Source organism: Balaenoptera borealis, assembly GCF_965194805.1.
Source record: "Balaenoptera borealis genome assembly, chromosome: 2".
Taxonomy (NCBI): Eukaryota; Metazoa; Chordata; class Mammalia; order Artiodactyla; family Balaenopteridae; genus Balaenoptera; species Balaenoptera borealis.
In genome coordinates this window covers 155,820,628-155,848,448 of record NC_138867.1, presented here as the reverse complement: position 1 = coordinate 155,848,448, position 27,821 = coordinate 155,820,628, and the positions used below count along the sequence as shown (strand labels likewise).

General features: G+C 42.7%; 1 protein-coding gene across 1 annotated transcript; it reads right to left on the bottom strand.

The window, feature by feature from the left end:
• GABRP (gamma-aminobutyric acid type A receptor subunit pi) lies at positions 1–27,821 on the bottom strand. The gene is made up of 10 exons (XM_082378784.1): positions 25,865–27,821; positions 23,101–23,196; positions 22,513–22,631; positions 18,210–18,277; positions 17,220–17,437; positions 15,506–15,588; positions 11,972–12,109; positions 11,337–11,489; positions 10,321–10,508; positions 1–1,780 (listed from the first exon to the last, which is right to left on the bottom strand). The coding sequence occupies exons 2-10, from the start codon at positions 23,151–23,153 to the stop codon at positions 1,478–1,480; spliced, it is 1,323 nt and encodes a 440-aa protein (XP_082234910.1). The 5' UTR covers positions 23,154–23,196; positions 25,865–27,821; the 3' UTR covers positions 1–1,477.

The window sequence follows — 27,821 nt, the reverse complement described above, 5'->3', positions numbered from 1 at the left end:
GGAAGGATCCAGGGGATCTGCTGCTGGCAAAGTGTTGCTCAGTGTCAGAGTAGCAGATAGAATTGGACTTGATTCTGCAAGGCTTCATGACAATAGTCAGTATAAAGACTCTTAGAATAAGTTTTTTAAAAAGTTCCTCCATTTCTTCCCATGTTATGGGGAAAGGGCTTCAGCATTGTTTAGGACTGGCTTGCATATAATAGTAAAATGATAAGACATGTCAAATGGGGGAATAAACCCCAGAGCTCTCCCAGTTTGGGGAATCCATTATATCTTAGAAACAAGAGATTTATGTTTAAGATTACTGATCCACTAAATTTTTCTTCACTTACATTTGATTTTTCAAAGGTTGGACTTATTGGGAAATGGGGACAGTTCTGCTGTGACATTAAATACTATATTAAAAACTCACCTTGGTATTTAGTGCACTGACTTCCAGGGAATTTACTTAAGCCCACATTTCATTTTATTTTATTTTATTTTTTTAAACATCTTTATTGGAGTATAACTGCTTCACAATGGTGTGTTAGTTTCTGCTTTATAACAAAGTGAATCAGCTATACTTATACATATATCCCCATATCCCCTCCCTCTTGCATCTCCCTCCCACCCTCCCTATCCCACCCCTCTAGGTGGTCACAAAGCACCGAGCTGATCTCCCTGTGCTATGCGGCTGCTTCCCACTAGCTATCTGTTTTACATTTGGTAGTGTATATATGTCCTTGCCACTCTCTCACTTCATCCCAGCTTACCCTTCCCCCTCCCCATGTCCTCAAGTCCATTCTCTACGTCTGCATCTTTATTCCTGTCCTGTCCCTAGGTTCATGAGAACCACTTTTTTTCTTTTTTTTTAGATTCCATATATATGTGTTAGCATATGGTATTTGTTTTTCTCTTTCTGACTTACTTCACTCTGTATGACAGACTCTAGGTCCATCCACCTCACTACAAATAACTCAATTTTGTTTCTTTTTATAAGCCCACATTTCATTTTAATCAAAACCAAAAACTAGAAAATGTTATTCCCTAAATAGGCAACAATGTATTTTATTTTACAAGCACTGTAGAGATTTAGTAAATAGCATGTGTGATTAATTTAGAAACAACCTCTGACACTTGACTCAATACATGTAATAGCTTCCTTTTCATTTTTTATATGAGTTAAATGCAGACCAGGGAGCCACTGGGCAGTCAGTCCTGAGTAGGTTTGTAATCTTGGGCTCCATGGGAATATCTTTCATAAAAATAAAAAAGGAATGGGTTGATGTTTCTATTAAAAGATTCTGTAATGCTAGGACTTCTACACAGCTTAAATAATGGTTGGAGGGGGGTTCATTGTTTGAGGAGAAATGCTCAAATGTTATTTTAGTCACTTGTGGCACCATTGGATTAGGGTGCACACTTGGCTTAGAATATCGTTTACATCATTACTTTGTTCTGTTGAAGACCTATGGCATGCAAACAATTCAGCATACTCTTAAAAATACATGTAGTATGCCCAGTAAAATACATTGGCTAGCATAAAAATCAAAGGAAATAGTAGTTTGGAATATCGATCAACATTACTGGGGTTTTGAATTGTGAAATAATCAACAATCCTGCCCATCTTATCTCGGAAGATAAACTTGAACTTGTCACTAGTTTTCATTGTCAGGTCACTGTAGTCAGCGTTATCGCTGGAAATTTCAATGCTGGCAAAGCTGATCTTCCGTTTAAAGCTGGAGATGGAGCTGTTGATGATGTTAGTGATGTTGACTTCTTCCACTTCCTTCGCCTTCCCCTAGTTCATAAACAGGGCAGTTAGATTGATAGACTTGACTCAGCAAAATAAATAAGTGGGTATTTATATACTTAGAGGCCTTAGTATTGAATAATTAGGTTTAGGAGAGACCAGTACTGAGTGCCTCATAAATTGGCTGGTAAGCAAGATTTGGTAGTCCTATTATCCTGTTTATAGGCACCTGTCCCTAGGTCATCAGCTTGTATAATGGGAAGAATAACCATTGCCCATTCTAGGTGTGCAGAGCCGTGTGGTAAATGTTAATTGCTCAGACCTTGAAGCTAGCTGACCTGGGTTCAAATCCCATTCTGCCTCTCACTATTGTGAAATTTTAGTCACCTTAATCCCTTTAGAACTCAATTTCCTTGCCTGCAAAATGTTGATGACATTAATACTACCTCTTGAGACTGATGGGAAGATTAAATGGCATAAATTATGTAGAGCGTTTAGTAGGTGTTTGATGAATTCCATTCTATTCCTGGGAGGAGGGAGTTATTGATTATGAGAGTTAATAGAAATCAGCAGTGTCTTCAGGTCTTTGCCACACAAACAGAAATAGTGATGCTCCTTGCAATCCCATGGAGTTGCCATTCTCCACCATGGCTGGGACAACATAGACTTGGAAGAAAACTCCACAGTACGCAGAGACAACCTGGTCTGGGAAGAAAACTCCATGGGACACAGAGGCAACCTGGTGCCAGGGCAGAGTCTGGGTGGGGTGGCGGCAGCCATTGTTGACTCTTACTCAAGCAGCACATCAGAAGCAGCCCAGGACTCTGACAGTGGCTGATCCACCATAGCTCACCACCATACCCCATACACACAGAGAGTCCACACAAGTCCTGCTTGCCCTGTTGTTTGGCTCCCCGACAGGGCGGGGGTGGCAGGCTGGGGGAATGATCAGCTATGAAGGACAGAGGGAACTTGGACTCAAGGCTTCATCTGAGCAGAGTAAGGCCAACAATTGCTGGTGCCTGCACAGGCAAGTACATCGGAGGGCAGTACACTCGGCCCTCTCTCTGCAGCCTACCCAAGCCGAGAGCCCCCACAGGCCTCCCTTGCTTCAGGACTTCCCCAGTGCTGGGAGAGGGGAAAACATACATTTAAAGGGGACAGAACCAGCATGGGCCCAACCCTCAGGGCTTCTGCTCCAGCAACTTGGGATCAGATTCCACCACCAATAGGGTGGTGATGGCCACTGAGCAGAAGGGAAGTCACACTTCACAACAAGCTCTAGCTTTTAGCCCCTCCATTTCCAGTCCCACCTTCTGCCAAGGTGATAGCTGCCAGCACACCCTGAGGAAAGACATGACATGCATCAACACCAAATCCAGCAAAAGCAGTGGGTGCATGCACTCTGTATAGGGACACATCCACATAAGGACGCCCATGCAAGACTGCAGTAGGTAACTGTTTCACCTAAACTCATAGAGGCAGAGAAATTTAAGCAAAATGAAAAGGCAAAGGAACTGGTCTCTGTTGAAAGAGCAAGAGAAACCCCCTGAAAAAATAAATAATGAAACAGAAATAAACAATACCAGATAAAGAATTCATAACGTTGGTAATAAGAATGTTAACTGAATTAGGGAAAAGAATAGATGAACGTGGTGAGAATTTTAACAAGGAACTTAAAAAATGTAAAGAAAGACCCAATCTTGGGAATTTCCTGGTGGTCCAGTGGTTAAGAGTCCATGCTTCCACTGCTGGGGGCCCAGATTCAATCCCTGGTCAGGGAACTAAGATCCCACAGGCCACATGGCATGGCCAAAAAAAGACCCAATCAGAAATGAAGAATTCAATACTGAAATAAAACTCACACTAGAAGGAATGAAGCAGACTAAATGATACAGAAAAATGCAGAAGTGGTCTAGAAGATAGAAAATGGAAATTACCCGATCAGAACAGCAAAAAGAAAAACAAATTAAAAAAAAATTAGAATACTTTGAGAGATCTCTGGGATAACATCAAGTGTATCAATGTTCACATTATAGGGGTCCCAGAAGGAGAAGAGAAAAAGAGAAGGGGATGGAAAATGTATTTGATGAAATTATGACTAAAAACTTCCCAAACCCAAAGAAGGACCAAATATCCAGGTACAGGGAATACAGAGGGTCCCAAGCAAACTGAACTCAAACAAACTCACACCAAGACATAATTAAAATTCCAAATGTTAAAGAGAGAATTCTAAAGGCAACGAGAAAAACAAAGAATCATATACAATGGAACCCACATAAGGCTATCAGCTGATTTCTCTGCAGAAACTTTGCAGGCCAGAAGGGTGTGGTATAATATAGTCAATGTGCTGAAAGGGAAAAACCTGCAACTTAGGTTATATTACCCAGCAGGATTATTATTTAGAATTGAAGAAGAGATAAAGAACTTCTAAGACAAGCAAAAACTAAAACAATTAATAATAAGCCTACCCTAGAGGAAATGTTAAAGGGTCTTCTCTAAGTGAAAAAGAAGAATCTACAGGAAAGGGAAAATCCCACTAGGAAAGGCAAATATATAGTAAGAATTGAGGATCAACCACTTAAGCCAGTGCGAAGATTAAAAGACAAAAAATTGTAAAAGCAACTATAACTGCAAAAAACAGTTGAAGGATAAACATGAGATGTAAAATATGACATCAGAAACACAAAATGTGGGGGAGGGGAGTAAAAAATGTAGATCTTTTACAATGTGTTTGAACTTAAGTGACTACCAGTTTAAAACAAGTAGGTATAGTTATAGGTCAATATATATGAACCCCATGGTTGCTACAAGTCAAAAACCTACAATAGATACACAAAAACTAAAAAGAAAGGAACATAAGCATATTATTAAAGGAAATCATCAAACCACAAGGGAAGAAACAAAAAGAAGAACTGAGAAGAACTAGAAAAACAACTGGAAAAGAAGTAATAAAATGGTAATAAGTACATACCTATCAGTAGTTACTTTAAATGTCAGTGGACTAAATGCTTCAATCAAAAGACATAAGGTGGCTGATTGGATTAAAAAACAAGACCCACCTATATGCTGCCTACAAACGAGCTAAATACAGACAGACTGAAAGTGAAGGAATGGAAAAAGATATTTCATGCACACAGAAATGACAAGAAAGCCAGGGTAGCAATACTCATATCAAACAAAATAGACTTTAAAACAAAGTCCATAACGAAAGACAAAGAAGGATATTATATAATGATAAAGGGATCAATACAAGAAGAGGATATTACACTCGTTAGCATAAATGCACCTAATACAGAAGCACCAAAATATATAAAGCAAATACTAACAGACATAAAGGGAGAAATTGACAGTAATACAATAATAATGGGGGACTTTAACACCCCATTTACACCAATGGACAAATCATCCAGACAGAAAATCAGTAAGGAAACAGTGGTCTTAAATGACACATTAGAACAGTTAGACTTAATAGATATCTACGGGACATTCCATCCAAAAACAGGACAATAAACCTTCTTTTCATGTGCACATGGAACATTCTCCAGGATAGATCATATGCTAGGCCACAAAACAAGTCTCAGTAAATTTAAGAGGACAGAACTTATATCAAGCAGTTTTTCCAACCGCAACAGTATGAAACTAGAAACTAATTACAGGAAGAAAATTGGAAAAAAACAAAAACATTTGAAGACTAAACAAAATGCCACTAGAAAACCAATGGGTCAATGGATACATTTAAGAAGAAGTCAGAAAATACCTCAAGACAAATGAAAATGGAAACAAAACTTTCCAAAATCTATGGGATGCAGCAAAAGCAGTTCTAAGAATGAAGTTTATAGCAATACAGGCCTTTCTCAAGATACAAGAAAAGTCTCAGATAAACAATCTAACCTACCATCTAAAGGAATTAGAAAAAGATGAACAAGCAAAGCCTAAAGTTAGCAGAAGGAAGGAGATAATAAAGATCAGAGAGGAAATAAATAAAATAGAGGCCAAAAAAATAATAGGAAAGATCAATGAAACCAAGAGCTGTTTTTTTTTAAAAAGATAAACAAAATTGATATAAACCTTTTAGCCAAGCTCACCAAAAAGAAAAGAGAGAGAACCCAAATAAAATAAATGAAAGAGGAGAAATAATAACTGATAGCACAGAGATACAAAAAATCGTAAGAGAATACTACAAACAGTTATATGCCAACAAATTGGACAACCTAGAAGAAATGGACAAATTTCTAGAAACATCCAGCCTGCCAAGACTGAATCAAGAAGAAACAGATAATTTGAACAGACCAATCACTAGTAGTGAAATTGAATTTGTAAAAAACAAACAAACAAAACTAAACTAAAAAACCTCCCAGCAAACAACAGTCCAGGATCAGACTGCTTCACAGGGGAATTCTACCAAACATATAAAGAAGAGCTAATACCTATCCTTTACAAACTATTCCAAATAAACTGAAGAGGACAGAACACCCCCTATTTTATTTTATGAGGCCACCATTACCCTGATACCAAAACCAGGCAAAGACACTACAAAAAAAATTACAGTCCAATATCTCTGATGAATATAGATGCAAAAATCCTCAAGAAAATATTAGCAAACCAAATCCAACAATATATAAAAAGGATCATATACCATGATCAAGTGGGATTTATTCCAGGGATGCAACGATGGTTCAGTGTTTGCAAATCAATCAATGTAATACACCACATTAATAAAAAGAATGATAAATATCACATGATCATCTCAATAGATGCAGAAAAATCATGTGATAAAACATCCATTCATGATAAAAACTCTCATCAAAGTTGGTATAGAAGGAACATATTTCAAAATAATAAAGGCCAATTTTTACAAACCTACAGCTAACATCATACTCAATGATGAAAAGCTGAAAGACTTTCCTCTAAATTTAGGAACAAGATAAGGATGCCCACTCTTACCACTTCTATTTAACATAAATAAAAGACATCCAAATTGGAAGAGAAGAAGTAAAACTGTCACTACTTGCAGATGTCATGATACTTTATATAGAAAACCCTAAAATCTCCACCAAAAAATTATTAGAACTAATGAATTTAGTAAAGTTGCAGGATACAAGATTAATACACAGAAATTTGTTGCTTTTCTATGCACTAATAATGAACTATCAGAAAGAGAAAGCAAGAAAGCCATCCCATTTAAAATGGCATCAAAAAGAGTAAAATACCTAGGAATAAACTTAACCAAGGAGGTGAAAGACCTATACTCTGAAAACTATAAAACACTGATGAAGAAAACTAAATATGATACAAAGAAATGGAAAAATATCCCATGTTCATGAATTGGAAGACATAATATTGCTAAAATGTCCATATTACCTAAAGCAATCTACGTATTTAATGCAATCCCTATCAAAATACCCATGACGTTTTTCACAGAACTAGAACAAATAATCCTAAAATTCATATGGAACAAAAAAGACCCCAAATTGCCAAAGCAATCTTGAGAAAAATGAACAAAGCTTGAGGTATCACCCTCTCTGACTTTAGACTATACTATTATAAAGCTACAGTAATCAAAATAGCACTGGCACAAAAACAGACACACAGATCAATAGACCAGAACAGAGACCCCAGGAATAAACCCACTTACCTATGGTTAATTAATCTATGACAAAGGAGAAAAGAATATATAATGGAGAAAAGACAGTTACTTCAATAAGTGGTGCTGGGAAAACTGTACCACTACATTTAAAAGAATGAAATTAGAACATTTTGTCACACCATACACAAAAATAAACTCAAAATGGATTAAAGACCTAAATGTAAGACCTGAAACCATAAAACTCCTAGAAGAGAACATAGGCAGAAAACTCTTTGACATAAATCATAGCAATATTTTTTGGATCACTTTCCTAAGACAAAAAGAAACAAAAGCAAAAATTAAACAAGTGGGGCCTGAAATTAAAAGCTTTTGCACAGCAAAGGAAGCTATCAATAAAATGAAAAGATAACTTACTGAATGGGAGATAATATTTCCAAATGATATGAACAACAAGGGGTTAGTATCCAAAATACATAAACAGGGACTTCCCTGGTGGCACAGTGGTTAAGAATCCACCTGCCAATGCAGGGGACACGGGTTCAAACCCTGGTCCAGGAAGATCCCACATGCCGCGGAGCAACTAAGCCCGTGTGCCACAACTACTGAGCTGCGCTCTAGAGTCTGCGAGCCACAGCTACTGAAGCCCACACACCTAGAGCCCATGCTCTGCAACAAGAGAAGCCACGGCAATGAGAAGCCCACGCACCGCAATGAAGAACAGCCCCTCCTCGCCACAACTAGAGAAAGCCTGCACGCAGCAATGAAGACCCAATACAGCCTAAAATAAATAAATAAATAAATAAATTTTTTAAAAAAGTAAGCTAAAAAACCAAAATAAAACAACAACAAAAAAACCCAAAATATATAAACAGCTCATACAACTCAATATCAAAAAAAACAAACAACCCAATCAAAAAAATGGGCAGAGGACCTGAACAGACATTTTTCCAAAGAAGACAAAAAGATGACTAACAGGAAAATGAAAAGATACTCAACATATCTAATTATTAGAAAAATGCAAATCAAAACAACAATGAGATATCACCTCACATCTGTCAAAACAGCTATCATCAAAAAGTCTACAAATAACAAATATTGGCTAGGATATGGAGAAAAGGGAATCCTTGTACACTGTTGGTGGGAATGTAAGTTGGTGCAGCCATTATGGAAAACAGTATGGAGGTTCCTCAAAAAACTGAAAATAGAACTACCATATGATCTAGCAGTTGCACTCCTGGGTATATATCCAGGTAAAAATGAAAGCACTAATTCAAAAAGATACATGTATTCCAATGTTCACAGATGCACTATTTACAATAGCCAAGATATGGAAGCAACCCAAGTGTCCCTCAACAGACAAATGGATAAAGAATATGTGAGATATATATATATATATATGAAATATTAGCCAGCCATAAAAATGAATGAAATTTTGTCATTTGCAGTAATGTGGATGGATCTAGAGAATATTATGCTTAGTGGAATAAGTCAGACAGAGAGACAAATACTGTGTGATATCACTTATATGTGGAATCTAAAAAATAAAACAAACGAATGTAAATAGCAAAACAGAAACAGATTCACAGATATAGAAAACAAATTAGTGGTTATGAGAGGGGAGAAAGAAAGGGGAAGGGGCAAGATAGGAGTATGGGATAAAGTGATATAAACTACTGTGTATAAAATAGATAAGCAGCGAGGATATATTGTACAGAACAGGGAATATTAGCCATTATTTTGTAATAACTTTTAATGGAGTATAATGTATAAAAATACCGAATCATTATGCTGTACACCTGAAACTAATATAATATTGTAAATCAACTCTACTTCAATTAAAAAATAAATTTAATTTAAAAAATAAATACTTTTTAAAAAAAGGAAGCCTACAGGGAGTAAAATAAATGAAATACATATTCTTTGGCTGGCACATATGATCATTTGCCTTTGGTACTTGAGTAATATAACTGTGAAACCTTGTTCACAATAGTTAAACACAAGAGAAAAGGCAACTGGATCTTTGGGCTATTCTGAATCCTCATTTCCTCACCACTGGACCCTGTGCAGTCCTGGCACTTTGCTGAAGTAGGGCAGCTCTTCTGCACTGGATCCCTATCATTTTTTTAGCAGGAGCTTTAGTATGCTAACATCTATCAAATTGGGCTTCCAGAGAATCCCAGGGTTCCGTAGGCCTGCAGAGAATAATAGTTAAGGGCATGGCCCGTTGCCCACTTCAAGTGGGAATAACAGGTAAGTGTCAGGCTTTGGAGCCAAGCAGATTTGGCTGGTGCGAATCCCAGCTCTGCCTCTTACGGCCTGTGTCCCCTTGGATAAGTCACTTATCTTCCCATACTCGGATCCCACAACTATAAAAATGGAGATAGCCTTACTGGGTGGTTATGGGCATTTTAAATGATATAATATTTTCAAAGAGCTTGTGACTGTGTCTGGCACATACATGCTCAATTGATAATAATCATTATTATTATTCTGAGAGCTGGACCATGGTGTTTCACAGCTAAGTCAGATAATAAGTCTTTCCCTGTTAGCAGAAAAATATGCTAATTACAAAATTTGCCACAATTTAATTTTTCCATACATTTTTCAGTAAACCATTACTTGTATAACTTAGGAAAACAAAAATGCGACAAAAGAATAAATATTAAATACATATTAATCTGCAACATAAGCAGCTGATCATGTTAGGTTTGATACTGGGTTTTTCCTGGATGCTTGTTCTTGCGGTTGTGATTTTATGTTGCATACAGATAACACCATTATTTTCTGCTGGAAATTTAAACATATTAATATCTCACTGTATTTGGTGAAAAGAGCAGTCTTTTTTAAAAGGTGTCATGACTTCCAGATTCCCCCAACTGAACAAGGATGACAATCACTGGTGCAAACTGAATCACTGGGGGTCAGGAACCAGGTCCAGGTCATCTCTACAGACCAGGCACAGGTGATGAATCACATATAGGGCCCTCAAAATTCTTACCCTATCTTTGGCTGCCATCTGCTGTAGGGAGCTGTAGTGGGCAACTGCATATTCCAGGAGGGCCCCAAACACGAAGCTAAAGCAGATCCCCAGGTACACGTCAATGGCCTTTATGAAGCAGTTGGTGTTCGGAAGAGAAGTGCGGGACCCAATCATCAGTGTGGTCATTGACAATACAGTGGTCACTCCTGGGAAAAAAAGTAAGCAATGTACCCACGTCAGTGGGCAGTGAACCTTCCATCACCCACTGGCAGACTGTCTCCCTTCAAGACTTGGCAAGGTGAGGACAGGACTCAGAAATAGAGCATAGCTCATTCTGAAAAGTCTGTGGCCTTCTGGAAAAGGGTTGATTTGTCTATTTTGTACAGATATGAGTGATATGATTTTCTAAATGTTTCGCCTTCTGTCTTCTCACTGGAGGGAGGAGTTCAGTAAACAAATAACAGACAATAGACCATCGAATCACAATTCTCCCTTATCTGTCACTGTCAAGCACAAGTTTAAAAATGCATTATTCCTGGGCTTCCCTGGTGGCGCAGTGGTTGAGAATCTGCCTGCCAATGCAGGGGACACGGGTTCGAGCCCTGGTCTGGGAGGATCCCACATGCTGCGGAGCGACTGGGCCCGTGAGCCACAACTACTGAGCCTGCGCGTCTGGAGCCTGTGCTCCGCAACGGGGGAGGCTGCGATAGTGGGAAGCCCGCGCACCGCGATGAAGAGTGGCCCCCGCTTGCCACAACTAGAGAAAGCCCTCGCACAGAAACGAAGACCTAACACAGCCATAAAATAAATAAATAAATAAATAAAAAAGAAAAAAAAAAGACTTCCCTTTAAAAAAAAAAATGCATTATTCCTAAAGTAGTCTCTCCATCTCTCTTTCTCTCTCTGTAAAAGTCTCTCAAGAAACCAGCTCCTGGAACTGCCCTGGGAATATCAATGAAAACAATGGTAGAAGGTAAAAAAAAATAAGGACCTAATAACCCAGTTCTTAGAAATCTCCCGTTGGAGCTACTTACCAATGCAGGTTCTTGCAGGAACTGAATCAAGGGAGATCCAAAACGAAACCCAGGATAACACCACCAGGAAAGTGGAAGGAACATAGGTTTCCAGAATGAAATACAGGACATTCCTCTGAAGCTCAAATTGCAAGACCAATCGTGTGTAATTTCCTGATAGGGTGAACAAGGGATAGGAAATCATGCCTGCTCACCTAGCAGAGTGGTTTCCCTGTGGAATGTTTAACTTCACTATATTCACATTAAGCCATCTGTTGTTCACCAAAACATAGTTAATCATGAACTGTCATTATAGTTTCAATGAAAGAAATTGCAGTTGTAGAGAATGGGATTTATGGGAGTGCTGATGCCCCCACCCAGGATCCTCTTCTTGTGCCTTTCTCTGTCATAGTATTCCTGCAGCATCGTAACTGCTGGTTTCCTTGACATCTACTTCACTAGACTGTGAGCCCCTTAGGGACCTTTTCGGTAGTAGGTGTGGAGCAGGTAAAAGTGCCAAGCCCAAACCCTACTGCCCCACCGCACCTCAGAGGGGTTCCTGGGCCCCAAAGGGACCAAGAGGAAAAAAGATGATATTTCTGACTCAGAAAACAACTCAGCTATTTTGCTTTTGTGCAGTTTGTCCCATGAGTTACCTGTTTCCTGCTGCGATCTGGTAACTAATGTGAAATATTGTTGTATGGTGTACTGAGCAAGCCGCAGGTTCTCCAGCCCGCGCACAGAGTCGTTCCCTCTCAGCCAGCTGAACTCCACGTCATTCCCATCATAGCCCCCTGGCAAGTGAAACAGTGTCCTGATCAGCAGAAGGTAGCAGATTGAACTGGTCTGGAAAATGCTGTGATATGGAGGAAACAGAAGCTCTGTCTTGATGGTGCTAAGTCCAAGGATGATCCCATGCAAAATTTGGCATGATTTCTCAAGTGTAATTGCAGTGTCTACTCAGAATGAGATGACCTGCTAGGGCTTTTCACCATCAACTGAGAACCGTTTCTATGCTAAGCATCGAATAGACCTGGTAGATGATAAGCAACTAGAAATGGCCTCTATCATTATTTAAATGATATTTTTGAACACGTATCTGTGAACCCACAAAGGCCTGTGCTAGACATTGCTTTTCAGGACAGTCTAACACCTCGGAGGGGGTTCTCAGGGACTTTACAGTTGGTCTATTCATATTTTCATATTGGCATAAATGCAAAAACAAAAACAAAAAACCTTAAGCCAGCCACTTTATTGATGTATGTAAACATAGGTGCTTGATAAATCCCAAAGCAGTTTTACCAATATAGCTGATGATAGTAATAATAGCTACCTTTTATTAAACATTTATGTCCTTTACACATTATGTCTCTAAGGTTCTCGTGAGCTTGCAAGGTAGACCTGCATATTTCTTCATTATTTAAAGCTTTTTTAAAAAATAAAATAGAAATGAATCTTATACTTGATATATGTAAAGTAGAGCTTACATTTTTCCTCAAATGTTATTATTCAATAAATGCTGTGCCTTAGGATTGAGGAACTATAATGTTTTGCCCATTTTATACATGAAAATTATCAGATTCTGAGAGGTTGCATAAGTTTCTCAGGATACCAGTGCAAATGAAAAACAAACCAGGATTGTACCTCAAGAAAGTTTAATACCAAAGCCCATAGATGATGATAATAATAATATCTATCATTTAGTAAGCAATTACCTTTCTAAGTGCTTTACAACATTATCATATCATTTAATCCTCCAATGATACCTTTGAGAAGATAGATGAATGGTTAATAAGCACATGAAAAGATGCTCAAAATCATTAGTCATTAGGGAAATGCAAATCGAAACCACAGTAAGATACCACTTCACATCCACTAGAATGGCTGTAATTAAAAAGACAGACAGCAACAGATGGTGAGAATGTGGAGAAGCTGGAACATTGCTGGTGGAAATGTAAAACGGTGCAACCACTTTGGAAAACAGTTTGGCAGTTTCTTGAAGACTTAAACATAAATTTAACCCAGCATTTCAGTCCTAAGTATCTGTCCAACAGAATCAAATCATGTCCACAAAAGGACCTGTACACAAATGTTACAGCAGCGTTATTCATAACAGCTGAAAGGCGGAAACAAGCCAAAGAGACTTGTTCTACTTGTATTCTTTTGCCTGGAATAAAAAGGAATAAAGCAGTAAAAAGGAATAAAGTACTGATATATGCTTCATCATATATGAACTAAAAAACATTATGCTAAGTGAAAGAAGCTGGATGCAAAAGACCACATGTGGTATGATTCCATTTATATGCATCTAGAAAAGACATATTCATAGAGACAAAAGGTGTATTAGTGGTGGTCTGGGAGCTGGTGGTGGCAATGGGGAGTGACTGTAAATGGGCACTAGGAGTCTCTTTGGGGTGATGGAAATGTTCTAACAATGGAATGTGGCAACGGTTGCACAACTCAGAAAATTTACTAAAAACCTTTGAATTGTACACTTAAAATGGTTGGATTTTATGGTATGTAATTTATACCTCAATAAAGCTGTTAAAAATAACTCTTCGAGTCAAATACTATTATTTTTCCTACTTCACTGATGAGGAAACTGAGGTTAATTCTACTCACCCAAAGTCACCCAGCCAGTGAATGGAAAAGCCCAGTGGTTCTGGTACCTGTGATCTTAAACCTGGAACTTCATTTTCCAAGGCTACTGGGAAATGGGATGCCAGTGTTGGGACTAACATTTTGTTAAGTCTTAACCTATGGTATCCACTGTCTGTCTGTGGTTATCTCCCCCTCCATAGCGGGGAGAAGTAGTCATGAGCTCTTAGAGGATTTCCAGGTAAAAATTGTCTGTGCGCTTTCCCTTGGAAGCACCCCCTCATTTACTGAAGCCAGCTGTCCAAATAGGCCTAGAATCCCAAAAGAAATATATCTAAAAAAGTGAGTTGTACAAGCCTCTACTTAGATACTTTGCTATTACAACTGGTAAATGTTCACAGTCATTACATTCTCACTGCTCTGTCCCTGAGTGGATATGGGGAATTGTGGGATGGTATCAATTCTTGTCTAGGGATGGTGTTCAGGAAAAATGCCCTTGGTGAGGTTTCTGTACCCAAATAACTTCTGATAAACATTCAATGAAAGCTTCCCCTGCTCACTGGGGACGATATTTGTGCAAGCAGAGTGCTGAAGTTTCCAGAAGAATCTCACTCCTGGGATTTGAGATGAGCACAGCCACCCATGGAGGGCAATTTCTTTTTCTATGTGGGGCTGAAAATGAGTTCTCTTTTTGATAACCTCAAGTTTTAGTCTGCCCCCAAACAGCTGTATTGCTTCAAGAAGGTTTTGCATGCATTTAATCAATAAGGTAATTAATCTGCCTGCCTGAGTCTTTAATTAAATGTCTACCTCTGAAAAATGCTGCCTCATAATGGTTGTGTTTCTTGGATGTTAGCCACTTGTGTCCTTATGTAAGAAGTGCCCAGTGGTTTCCAGCGCTTGACTGTAGGTTTTCCTTCTTGCACGAGCCATGCCTTGATACCTTGATAACTCCTACACGTGGCATTTTCTTCCCAGAACACGTATGACAGGTGCCACCTCCCCATGGTGGGCATTTCACAGTGGTTTACTAAGGAATCATGGAGATCACTCACGGTGCCAGGAGTTCATTTGACACACATCAACTTAGAGTAAATCCTCCTTCCTCATCACAAGCAAACCCCCAGATTGCAGTTTAGATGCCCACTTGCTGACATTACTAGATTAAGCTTTATATATATATCAAACAATTTCTTTTAGAAGTTGGAAGCAGTCTTGCAATAAATGTCAATGATTGTTTTGTATACTTGCCATTTCTAACTTCTGCTGTGTTCTTTCTGGCTTCCATGAGTTAGCAGATTCTGAGGCCCCCTCCTAGTCCTATTGACCCCTGTTTGCTTGGCTGTCTTATCCACTTTTAGGTGGAAATATTTGGTGCCAATGCACAGTGGTCCTCTCCCAAAGATGTAATACTGTAAGGTTTGTTTTTGAGCAGTCTCCAAATCTCTCTGGATGTACACCCAGAAGGTCTGAACCCATTGTAATCAACATCAAGGAGAGAAAGGCCACTATGTATAGGACACTCTTCATGAAAGCACAGATCTAAGTCACCCCAGAAAATCATCTAAGGGGCCCACATGATGTATACTCACAGCTTTCAAGTTGCAACTTGCATGTCTGTGTGTCCATGGGGTATTTAGACAGGTCCATGTTACATGCAACGGTTGTTGTGATTCTAAGAAAGGAAAAATGGATTCATAGAGAGTGTTATGAGGATGCTATAGAAAGTATACACTCCCTCTTAAGGGCCACTCCAAGAGAACTTTCACCTTGACTCTTACAGTGAATGTGTGACTTGATGCCTGCGTTCAAAGCAGTCCTGAGTTTTCCTGTGCTAAGTGACATTTGTGAGACTCAGTTAAAGCTTGGGGTCCAGAGTGGAGGAAGTTGGAATGTTGGCAATTCAGAGGCAAACTTGCAACAACATTGCAGAACAGAATCATTCACTGGCTTGTTTGAGATGCTTTTGCATCCAGTTTTTAAATTTATTCTTCAGGAGAGACCCATGAGGAGTCCGTCCCTATGCAAAATGCTTCACATGAATTATCCCTTTGAATTTTTAAAGTAGCTTTACTAGGTAGGAAATATTATTATTCTCCTTTTGCTGCTGAGGAAACTGGAGCTCAGAGAGTCAAGTAACTTGCCTAAGGTCACAGAGCAAGAACTTGCCCCCAAATCTGTCTGACTCTAGAGCCAGGCTATTAGTCATCATCCATCATTTGTAATCCTTGTACAGGATACTGTGTTATGTGCCATAATACAGACAGACACACACGCACATGCACATGCACACACACACACACGTGCTGTGGGAATACAAGGAAAGGGCACCTTAATATTGACTGGAGTTGGGGTCAAAGGAGAGGTCTGTTGGACTTCTTGAAAGAGGTGCTGGGGTTCTGGCTGTACTTTGCAAAATTCAGTGCAGCTGAGGAGTGTCAGATAAGCGGTCCAAAAGTTCAGTTCATTGCTTAGCTCAGTCCTTGTTTTATAACTTCAGCCTCTCACTTGGGATTTAAGATCAGCCTCATGAATATTTGGTTCCTGGCCTTCTGCTGAAGGCCTCTAGCAGTGTTTGCAGTCCTGGTCCAGCCCTGGCACAGGCAGCGATGAGTCCTCCGCCTGTGGGCTGCCTTACATAGCACTTTGGGGGCATCTTTCCTGTTCCTGCCAACCAGCGGCTTGATGAACAATTGGGTGGGAGGAAGTTTTGGCCTCAGGGATTTGTAGAAGGGGCAAAGGGGAGCCTGTGACTACAGGTGGTGAGGCTTGGAGGACTATGCTTTGCTTCTCCGTCTGTACAAGAATGACTCAGCTAAGTAAAGATGTATTCTGGAGCCACCGCCACCCCGCTGAGCCCCATGAAAGGAAAGTTCTTTGTATTACCTCTCTGTTTGCTCTTGCTGTTCCCCTTACCTCTTCTTGGCTAACTTCCTTTAACTCTTTAAGATTCAGCTCAGAGTCCTGTGAAAGCATCCTCTAACATCACCCCAAATCACTAACCTACTCTCCACCTTGGGGCCCCAGCGCCCTGACTTCCTTTCCTTATGTGTCTGTGTCAGGACAACGTCTTATTCGGCTCCATATCCTCAGTGTCCAGCACGGGCCTGGCACAGAGCACACATTCTCAGTAGATTCTTGTTGAGCCAAACTGGACTGAGAAAGGGCCCTTCTGCTCTGGGGACAGGGATCTAAGAAGGCAGGCACGTGAGAAGGGTAGGTGGTTATTCGAGCGCTGTTCAGAATACCTTTGCCTTTCCTCCCAGCTCTTTCCCTCCAGCCCTGAGGTCGCAGGTGCCCAATTACCTGAGAGCATACAGGACTGTGCCGTTGGAGAAGAGGCGGATGAGCCTATTTCCCACAGTCACTTCATGGAGGAAGGACTTTTTGGACTCCACGATGTAAGTGTCGGGCACCCAGAGGAACTCCACTAGGCGTGCATCCAGAGTGAAGCTCTTGTTGCCTTCGAACACCAGCCGCTTGTCCGTCCAGCGCTGTCTGAGGTATATGGTGGCTGTGTAGTCCTGAGGGGGCAGCCAGGGGGAGGAAATGGATGGAGGGAGAAAGCTCAGAAAAGGGAAGGAGAAGGGTCAAGTATTACTCCCCTACCCCCCTCCACTGAGGTCAAGAGCACATACTACAGTAGACATGGGTAAATAAAGTTTGTCTTGAGGTGGTGGCCTGTAGCTATAGGAGAACAAAGCACCTCATTGATTCTGGATAGTAACGCCCACTGCCAAAAGGGGGCCCCACAGGAGCATGTTCAGGGTCTTAACTTACTTGCCCTCCATCACAAAGGCCACACCAAATTGTTGAAGGTTTTGGTGAGCAAGGTGCTTCGGTTGTCCAGGATTTACCCAGAGTCCACAGTGGACCCTCTTGGCAAACTGCCTTTAGTGTCACCTTATCTATAATGTGTTGTCTTAAGTGAGAGGATGGTTGAAAGCAGTTATGTGATTGTTGGTTTTCATCAGCTTGTCTCCCACTCTGTGAGGGACCATGTGACATTCAGGCTTCCCCCCTGCACTTTTATTCTTTTCCCCCACTTTTATCCCTCACCAAATACACCCACTCCACTCCCTCATTTCTCCCCTCCTAGCCTTTGAATCCACTTTCCTTCTGATACTCAGAAGATCTGTTTTACAAGCATCTTCCACTGTCTTGGGTTTCAGGATAGGTCTCCAGCTTCTGCCATTCCAAGTAAGTCTCTGTTCTGCTTTGAGTAGCTAGAACATGTATCCTCATAAAACACAGGAGAGGGGCTCCTTGGGTGGAAGACGAGGGGGCCACACTTACCATGTTACTCTCTGAAATACTGGAAATACTTGCAATGTCCAGAGTCAGTGCTATCTGAACAGGTTCTCCTAAGAATGAAGAAAAACCAGAAAGACCTCCATAGAAACACAAACAGATTTCCTAACCCTACATTAGCACAATTTAAAAATATGCATATATTAGAAAATTATGCCTATTGGAAACTTTTAAACAATTTAGAAGTATATAAAATACTTCTAAATAAAAGGTTAATTTCTATCCTCCCCATCTCAGGAGGAACCACTACGTAGAGTGTGCCTCCCTTTTGTATGAAAAAAATGCACAAATATGTAGTTAGCTAAATACATAAGAGAGAGACCACACTGTATTAATTAGTGTGTATTTTAAAGAATGTAGCGGTATTTGCTACTTCTTTTTGTTTTTTTGGTTTTTTTGCTACTTCTTACTTGGAGGATTTTTTCCTATGGTGCTTGCAAGGGACTCATTAGAAATGTAGTAGAGATTTGGGAATTTGTACACAAATATATTTCCCCCCCCTCCCCAACCAAGTAAATTTACCACAAGGTGGCATTCAAGACTGCTCATGGTTGAGCTCCCGCTCACCTCCTGACACTTCCCTCCTCTTCCTTTATTCTCCAGGAACCCTAAACTATTTAGAACTGCAGAGCTGTCCACGTTTCGTCTGGTGTGCAGATGTTGGGCCTCAATCCTGGAGTCCCAGCAGATGGGCCAAACTCCTGAGAGTGCCTGTCTTAGCTCTCAGGACTGAGGTTTGGGAGCCTCCATTCTCGGCGGCCAGGCCAGGCCAGGGACGTTTACTCCTCCTTAGACTGGACATGTGGAACAAAAGCCCAGGAGTCAGAAAGATGTGAGTTTCGTCGATCTGGGAAAAGTTACCAGATCCTTCAGAACTGCAGTTTTCTCACCTGCAGGTTTGAATATAATGCTAATGACCTCAGAGGGTCACGGACAGGGTTAAATGAGACTAGGTGTGTGACAGCTTCTTTGCAGGGTGGTGGCAAGCGAGAATGGACATGAAGTGCCTGCCTAGCTGGACATCTAGAAGGTGCTCAAAAATAATTATCTGTACAAAGCCCCCAGCATTGTTCCTGTCACATCCTTCCAGGCACTCAGTAAACAGCATTTCCCTTCCCTTCCCCTCTCCTCTGTGATCTTAGCTAATTCTGGAAAAGGAAAAACTTTCCTCACCAGGTTAACAGATGGAGTAGCATTCACTTGCAAGATAACTGGGGGCGCCTCAGGGAACTCCGACAACGCATTAACCAGGAAAAGGAGAGGCCAAATTCAAAGGACACTTAGAAACAGCAAACTGGGGGGAATCAGACAGAGCAGCCTAATTATCGATTGAAGGAAACCAAGCCACAGGATATAGGTAAGAATTTGGAAGGGGAGTTTTAAAGCCAATGCAATTAACAATAATTAACTTAATACTTAGTGTTAATACTTGGTGGGAAAGGGGGAGATCTTTGAGGGCAGACCCTGGCAGGTGCTGAAGGAGTTATGGTGCTAAGTGGCTTTCTGCCCCTCAAGGCAGCAAGGTGCAGCGTTAAGAAGAGGAGCTTAGAGTCAGAGTGTTTGAAACCTCTGCTGGCCACATCATAGCAGTGTGACCTTGAACAAATTGCTAAACCTCTCTGTTCTACAGTTTCTTACCTGTAAAATAGAGCTACTAATGCTAGCCATCAAGGGTTGGGTTGGGAAGGTTACAGGATCTATTTTATGTGCCTGGAACACAGTGGGCAATGGGTCAGTGCTGGTTGCCCCCCTCCCCGCCCCTTGAGAAACATGGAGAATGGAAAACACACAAGAGCTCCAGCCTCAGTGTGGGTTTTTGTTTGTTTGTTTAGTTTGTTTCTAGGTAGTCTAGTCTAGGCCTTGCTTCAGTTGGCTTTTTTATGGACCGGAGTTTGCTCCTTCTTTCCCTTGAGTTATAAAAGTTAGCTGTGCCACCAGAGGGCAGCTTTCTCCTAGGAAAGAGGTCAAAGCCAGGTTCTGGGCAGAGTTCAGGAGGGCCTGTTTGCAAACCTGTGCTGTCCAGCTCAGTCCCTGAAAAACCCTATAGAGGTCTTGTCGCTCAAGGACATCAGGGTCCGAGAACTGGGTGGACAGACATTACGGAGAGCAACACTCCCTCCGTGGGCCTCAAGGCTGCCTTGTAAATGTAGGTTCTGTAGAAGGCAGAGTGCCACAGGCTCGTGACAAGGGGTGGGGGTTGTGCCTTCCCCTCCTTTTGACTGACGACCCCTTGCCCCATTTTTGCCCCAGGTGGATCTGGGCCTCACGTCCCCTTAGGTCCATTCCAGGCTCAGAATGGGCACCTTGCCCTAGGACTCTGCACCTTGTTGGCCCGTGAGCAAGCAACAAAAAGGGCAGTGTCCTGGCCTAATTGTTTGGGATCTGGGAGGCAGAGAAATTGTTGGGTGGACCCAACCAGATGTGGAGACTCATGTGCTTGTCATTAGTGTTCAGTTGGTCCTGGGAAAACCAGAGGAGGTTGAAGCCCCCCAAGGTCCCTTAACATAAGGACCTCAAATCCTAATTGTGTGGCCAGGAAGATGCATCTCTCAGATCTCCAACCGAAGGGGGTGTGATTGGCCCCAGATGCTGTGCTCTGAAATCTTCCACCACACTGGTTCGGAGGCCATGCTTCCCATGGGCTGCATCCCACCAGGGACTGAGTGTGGCAGCAATACTAAGGCAGGCCTGTTCCTGGGAGGCACAGAGATGGGAGACTCCTCTGATGGGAACTTTAGCTCAAGAACTCCCTGGTGGCCTTTCCAAACACACTTAGAATTACACTGTAGTCTAAGACTCCTCCACCAGCCTTCCTTCCCTCCCTCCCTCCTTCCACTGGGGTCAGACCTGCATTGCGGTCTGACAGCTCTCCAGCTTCCTTCTCTTCCTGCCCCATATTTTGTCATAGATATGGCCCCAATAAATATCTTGCACAGATAATCCCCTCCCAGTGTCTGTTCCTCAGAGGACCTGGACTGACCCACTAATCCTAGATCTGACCAGAGAATTTTATCATGTGAAGGGAGGAGCAAGAAGGAAAGGGATTAAAATAGACTGCATCCTGATGCTGTATTTACACACTTCATTTCATTCAGTCCTCCCTGTGAGGCAGATGATATGCCCCCCAATTACAGAAAGGGAAACTGAGGCTCAGAAAGCTAAGATGCTTGCCCAGCAGTAAAGCCAGGAGCCAAACTTAGGTTTGTTCCACTCCAAGGCTCTTTCTACTAGTTTCTGCTCGAGGTAATTAAGACGTTAGTGACCATGTGGGTTCAGTCTTGCATTTTACAGACAGAGAGGCTGAGACCCTGTGAGAAGGTATGTGGTGGCCTCATTCTTTCCCTCCTTGCCTCATTCTTTCAACAAATATTAATTGATAACTTGCTATCTGTTAAGTACCGAGATGCTGCTGGGGTTGGTGAGGTAAATAAAGCAAGACTTCCCCAGGGGACTGCAGCCTAGAGCTGAGACAGACATAAAGCCAGTGACAGTATCACCCGGTAATGGCTATGATTTGGAGATATGTTCAAAACAAAGTGTGACGAAAGGGGATGGGGCCTGGAGGAATCTGGGTGGGCTGCTCAGAAGAGGAAGCCTTTGATCTAAGACATGAGGAAAACTGGCATTTCACCAGGGAGTCAAATTGGAACAAGCCATTCTTAACAGGTTAACAGTCTCAGCAAAAAGCATGGAGACCAGGGAGGCCAAGGAGGTCAGGGGGCGCATTTGTAGCAGGGCATAGTGGGGAGAAGTTGGGGAGATGAGACTGACAGACAGATAGAGGCTGGGCTGGGAAGCGCCTGGTGTGCCATGCAAAGGGCTCTGGACTGTAGGCTGAGGATGCTGGGAAGCAGGCAGGTATTCTGAGCAGGCAAAGGACCCAGGGGGTCATCCAGGTGGCAGAGTAGAGGGTTAGCCTTGAGGAAGCAGGCTGAGGCAGGAGGACCAGGTGGAGTAGTCCTGGTGAGGCATGGTGGGTTCCTTGAATAATGACACTGGAGGTGTGGGCAGAAGGCGGACAGCTTGTGTGAGGTTGTGAGGAGGCTCTAGTAACCTCCTCAGTGGGGAGGAGTATTTCTGTATCCTGCAGGTGGAGAGACCAGAGAAAGTGCTTTCTCCAAGGTAGCGTGAAAAATCATTGGCAGCTGTTTGTATCCATCACTGCCACTCCTTAACAGGTTGCAGGTCAGAAAACGCAGTCGACTAAGACCTCCTGAAACCCTCGTCTGCATATTGTCTCTGTTCCTATCTTTTTGAATTGATGTCCTGGGCAAAAAGAATGACCTACCACCAAAGTTGGGCCTGAGAAACTTGTTATATCCTGCTGTGAGATTCTCAAAGCCAGGCAGGGACAGCTTGTCACTTCTGCTGGCCTTGATGTTAAACTGATTCCCCTGGATGCACATCCTGTAAAAGAAAACGGGTTTCGGTGCACATGCTTGTTTACGTGTGGATAAACATGCCTACACACAGACTTGAGCTTGTGTTTGCATGTCTGTGTGTGGTTGTACTCAGATACGAGCAGTAACTTCCCCAAAGAGAAATCTCTGATTTTCAGCTGCTGAATTAACATGTCCCTATCCCACTTCATTTTATTACCCATTTACTATATATCACAGTGTCGTGCTAATTTGGGAACACTCCAAGCACCTTCTCCCCAAACCCAAGGGGTTCATCCATCTATGACCGTTTTGGAAGCTTGACTTCTCCAGATAGAATAACTGGCAAGAAGTTGCATTTGTCCTGGTGCGTCAGGGAGGTGAAGGCCTGACGTTCTGTCTCACCGTTGCTAAGTAGAAAGCGCTGCTGCCCCTCCCACCACATGCAAAACCCAAAGCAGTTCAGCTCAAAGCCACCGTGGGGTAGCAAAGCTCACCTTCCAGTGAGGAGACTCAGACACATGAAGGTCAAGTGGAGACTGTGCCTCATGTTGAGGAGCTGCTTATGCAGAGAGGGGCTGAAGTAGAAATACCTGGGGAAACAGATGGGGTAGGTGAGAGGCAGACAACCCAAAAGGCTCACCTCCTCCCAGCCCAGCTTCTCTGTCCTGTGGGGTGTCAGTTACAGCATTTTCTCCACGTCTGTGGGGAGCAGCCTCTTCCCACACCTTTCCGTTTCAGCTCCTGCCCACTGAGTGTCATCAAGGAGTGACTTCATTTTGAAGGATCATATTTTAAATCTAGCCCAAATAAAGGCTGAGGACTTGTTTAGAGAGTGGTTCACCAGAGCAGAAATGTAGCTGGTCCATCCTGAGCTGCATATCTGGGGAGCCCCAGGACTGTCCTCACCCTGTCCTTGTCCTGACTTTGCCAGGAAGGACATCCTCGACTACACACTCCCCCCGACCATGCCATGTATCTGAGGGTCTAGGCCTGTTAAGCAGGTCACGTAGACAGGAAATGAAAACTTCCCAAGGACCTCCATGTGCCAAGGAATGTGTTAGGTACTTTCCCACAGATCTTCTTGCTCTATCCTCACAACGGCCTTGTGAGATGGGCAGGTTAACCCCTGCATTGTGTTGAGGAAACAGAACTCACGGAAAGGTCACTGTGCCAGTGAATGTCAGAGGAGACTCTGAAGCCAGGGCTGGCCGCCTCAAGACCCAGTCACACTGGCTGCTCTCCCAGCCTCCTGGACCTGCTCCCTGGGTGCTTTGAAGCAGTTCAGCTGCTGTGGGTGAGCACTGTATGCGTGCGGACTGTCAGGGTAGGCATGGCCCAGGGGCATGGCCTCCTCAGGTTTGGGAGCTGCTGTCAGATGTCTCTGAGAGAGCACCAGACAGCCAGGCAGGCGAGCCTGTGACCCGTCATGCTGGTGACAGCAGAGTGGAGGTTCTCAGGGTGGGGGTGAGGGCTCAGGTCCCATTCCCAGGCAGATCCAGGTTGGGTCATCCCCTCCGCTTTGGTAGCTTCTGTGAACCAGGCCACTTTCTGGAGTCTTGCCATTCTGGGGCTTAGGGTGCAATTCAGCCATTAATTAACATTATTTTACTTACAAAACATACACATGCTTATTGTAGAAATGGAAATGAGGTAGAGGTGTATACAGTCAGAAGTGTAAATCTCAGTGATGTGTCATTGTAGGGTTATCAATTTAACGAACGTACACTCTGGTGGGGCACGTTGATGGTGCAGGAGGCCGCGCACGTGTATGGGACTCAGTTTTGCTGTGAACTTAAAACTTCTCTGAAAAGTAAACTCTCTTAAAAAAAACAGTGTAAATCCCTCCCTCACTTCTCTCTAGTCTCATACCTCCGAGATGATCACTGTTAACAGTTGTTTTATCCAAACATCCACTATGTTTATATATACACATATACCTTTGCAGGAAGAAAAATATTTAACAGCAAAATTGGGATGATAGCCTGCATATTTTTTTGCTATTTACATTTTCACTTAATAATAAAAGCAAATCTTTATTGAATATTGAATGCATGCTTGTACTGTGCCAAGAACCTCTCCTGTCCTCACAACAAATTTTTGAAGTAGTAACTACCATTCTCATTTTACAGATGAAGAAACTGAGGCTTAGAGAGAATAAGAAAAGTCCCAAGGTTACATAGCACGTGAGGGGCAGAAGTGAATCCAGGTAAGCTGAGCCAAGAGCTTTTTTTTTTTTTTTTTTAGCATTTTAATGGTTTTGTTTATTTCACTTGCACCTTTTTTTAAAAAAATTGAAGTATACTTGATTTACAAGTACTTTTAATCACTGCACCTGACACATGCTCTTTCCCAATGTCAGTGGGACCTTTCCATGTCAGTTCCTATAGATCTGCCTCATTCTTTCTGATGGCAGCAAGGTATTTCATAAGATCAATGTACTAACATTTATATAACACATGTCCTATATAGACACTAAGTTATTTCCAAATTTTTTACTGTTACAAAATCAGTAATGAACATCTTTGCACATATGTAAGCTCCTGTAATTCTGCACTCTGTCATGTTTCTCTACCTCAGTCTTTTCCTTCTCACGCATCAACAATACCATTTTCAATCCACCAATGGTCTTAATCAAACTTTCTCCCTTTAGTTCATTTCCTCAACCCTTGTCCTTCCCATTATCCCCAGCATCGAGTTTAAGAAGCAGAGGTAGTTCCGACATGTGCAGGTTTCCACTCCCATTCCCAGAATCGCCATCACATAAATACTGTGAGCTCCAAACTTGTCATATTAGCCTCCTTTCTACACAGGCACTGTTCCCCTGTCATCAGTCTCTTCAGTATAGACAAAAACACTTACGGGGAAGCAGGAGTGGAGCCTGAATTAGGTTGAGGTGAGGAAAGGCATTATTACCATGCGTCCACCTTGAGAAAATCACAGAAGGTGAAGGTGTGCGGTGTGTGTCCTGGGTGGCAACACAGACAGGGGCACCTGTGGCTCGAGTATCAGACAGAAGGTGCTCTACTCTTACTCTGCGCTTGCTCTGAGATTGTATTACTTCTCCCTGAGGTTCAGTTCCCTCCACTGTAAAAGGGATAGGAATCAATAGTTCTTCAGATGATGGTGAGACCTGATACAAAGTAGGTGCTCAGCAAATTCCAGACCCGGCCCCCTTCCCTCAGTCCCAGCAGGGCTTATATTTGGATCCCCTTCCCTTGCCTCCCTTCAGGCACCGGGAGGGGCCAGCAGTTCCCTTACCAGACAGCTGCCAAGGCTCTGTTAGGACAGGTCCTTCAGGTCTTCACGCTGGGCTTTCAGGTAGGGCATGGTCTTCTGGGTCCCCGAGATTCTCCCCATCATCAGCCCTGACCCCCTGGATGCAGGCACACAGTCACTCTCTGATGGAGTGGATCTCTCTGTGGGAAAGACAGAGCTGCAAGACCAGCCAGGCAGACAGGTGGGTGGAGCCTCTGCCAGCTCCTCCTCTGGGTGGAGCTCTGACCAGGTTCTGGGTGTCTGTGGGAATCCTCAGCTCCGGCTAGGGCTGCTGGCTGCCAAGCGTTTGATTCTGAGTTGTGTCTCAGCCATACTCCTGGACCACAGCCAGAAAAGACTCTTAAGATCAAAGACCCATGAAAGTCAAATAAAATGGGTAATACCACCCATCATGTCTGGAAGATGAGTCTCCAGTTCTGAATTTGGAGGACACCCCTCTGTCCTGGTATAATGGAATGGGGGTTTGCAGTGCGTATGACCTTGGACAAGCCACTCCACCTCCCTAGTCCTCAGCTTCCCATCCATAAAATAGAACTTGACCATTTCTAAAATTCTGATTCCTGGTTACGTATTTGAAAAGCTTCTTTGGGATCAATAGAGAGCCTTGTCTATGTAAAAGGAGACTTGCAAATGCCAGGACCTCGTGCTTTCCACTCTGGGAAGTTTCAAAAAGAGACATAGGGGTCAAGAGAATGGGGGATAGAGGCTGAGGAGGCCAACCCAGGAAGAGGTAGGAGAGACTCTGGGAGAAATTTGGCTAGATTTCTAGGTTGCTCCCCCTTCCCCATCCCTACCCCTCACACAGAGGATTTTCTATTCCCCACAAAGTCCATTTTAGGAGCATCCTTCTTCCATGGCCAGTTGAACCTCCTAACAGAAGTGCTTCACAGTGTTCTATGAGCCCTGAGTCCTCCCTGTCACTATAGCCAGTGGCCTCAAAACTCACTCTTGGCTCCAGCCCTGTGGGAAGGCACAAGGAATTCCCTGGAGGCTTGGCCTTGCACCCTGAGAGAGCTGGGAGCCAGGAAGGGAGTCAGATGGAGAGGCCCAGGAGAGAGCTGAGTTTGTGGCAAGAGGCCCTGCAGCACCTCCTACCCTCTTGACATCATTGCTGAGCTCCTGCCCAGACCCCTGCCTGTCCTGGAGATGGGAAGGTGGGGAGATAGGGAGACAGTAGAAGAGGGAGCAAATGGAGCTTCAGGAAGTGAAAGGAGGTAGGAAGGATGAAGTGGGCCTCCATGTACAATGCCCCATAGATGCCTTTGGCTCCAAACTAGTTTCCTTAGTGTGCCCCTGGAGCCCGGCCAGCCTCACAAACATTTCTGTGCTGGTTGGTGGGGAGTAGGTGCCTGAAGAGAAAGCTCTTTGATTTCTCCTGAGAGGCCTCACTTTCACCTGAGAAACTTGAAGGCATCTGGAAAAGGAATGGCTGAGGATCCAGTTTCAGGTTCTCAATGAATGGAAAGTAGTTTGGGGCTTTTCTCAGAATTTCCAAGATGTTCTTACATAAAACAAAGGCTCAAAAGTAACAAAGACAGTTTGGGGCTGGGAGATGGGGATGGGAGGAGTGGGTATCCTCTGGCTCAGGAACAGTGAGACAAAAGAACATTGGGCAGCTAGCTGGGTGGCTTTGCCAAGTTACTTAACCTCTCTGTACCTCAGTTTCCTTATCTGACAAATGGGGATGATATCATTGCCTATCATTCAGCAATGATAGGTTTGATATCATATCCGAAATCACCTGGCATTTTGTACCTGGCACATTGTAGATACTCAATAAGTTGTTCTTTTTATCTGATGTTGTTAGTATCTTCTCATGTTTGTACTTACCTATTTAATCCTCCATCCATCTAAGTATCTATCTATCTATCTATCATTTACCCAACCATCCAGTATTTAATCTTCCCAATCAGATTGTTAATGCTTTCATTGCATGGGC

Coding starts and splice junctions, on each gene's coding strand:
- GABRP (XM_082378784.1), bottom strand. CDS start 23,153: ATGAGGCACAGTCTCCACTTGACCTTCATGTGTCTGAGTCTCCTCACT. Junction 12,110..15,505: donor CAAGTTGCAACTTGAAAGCT/GTGAGTATACAT, acceptor TTCACTTGCCAG/GGGGCTATGATGGGAATGAC. Junction 1,781..10,320: donor AGATGGCAGCCAAAGATAGG/GTAAGAATTTTG, acceptor TTTATGAACTAG/GGGAAGGCGAAGGAAGTGGA.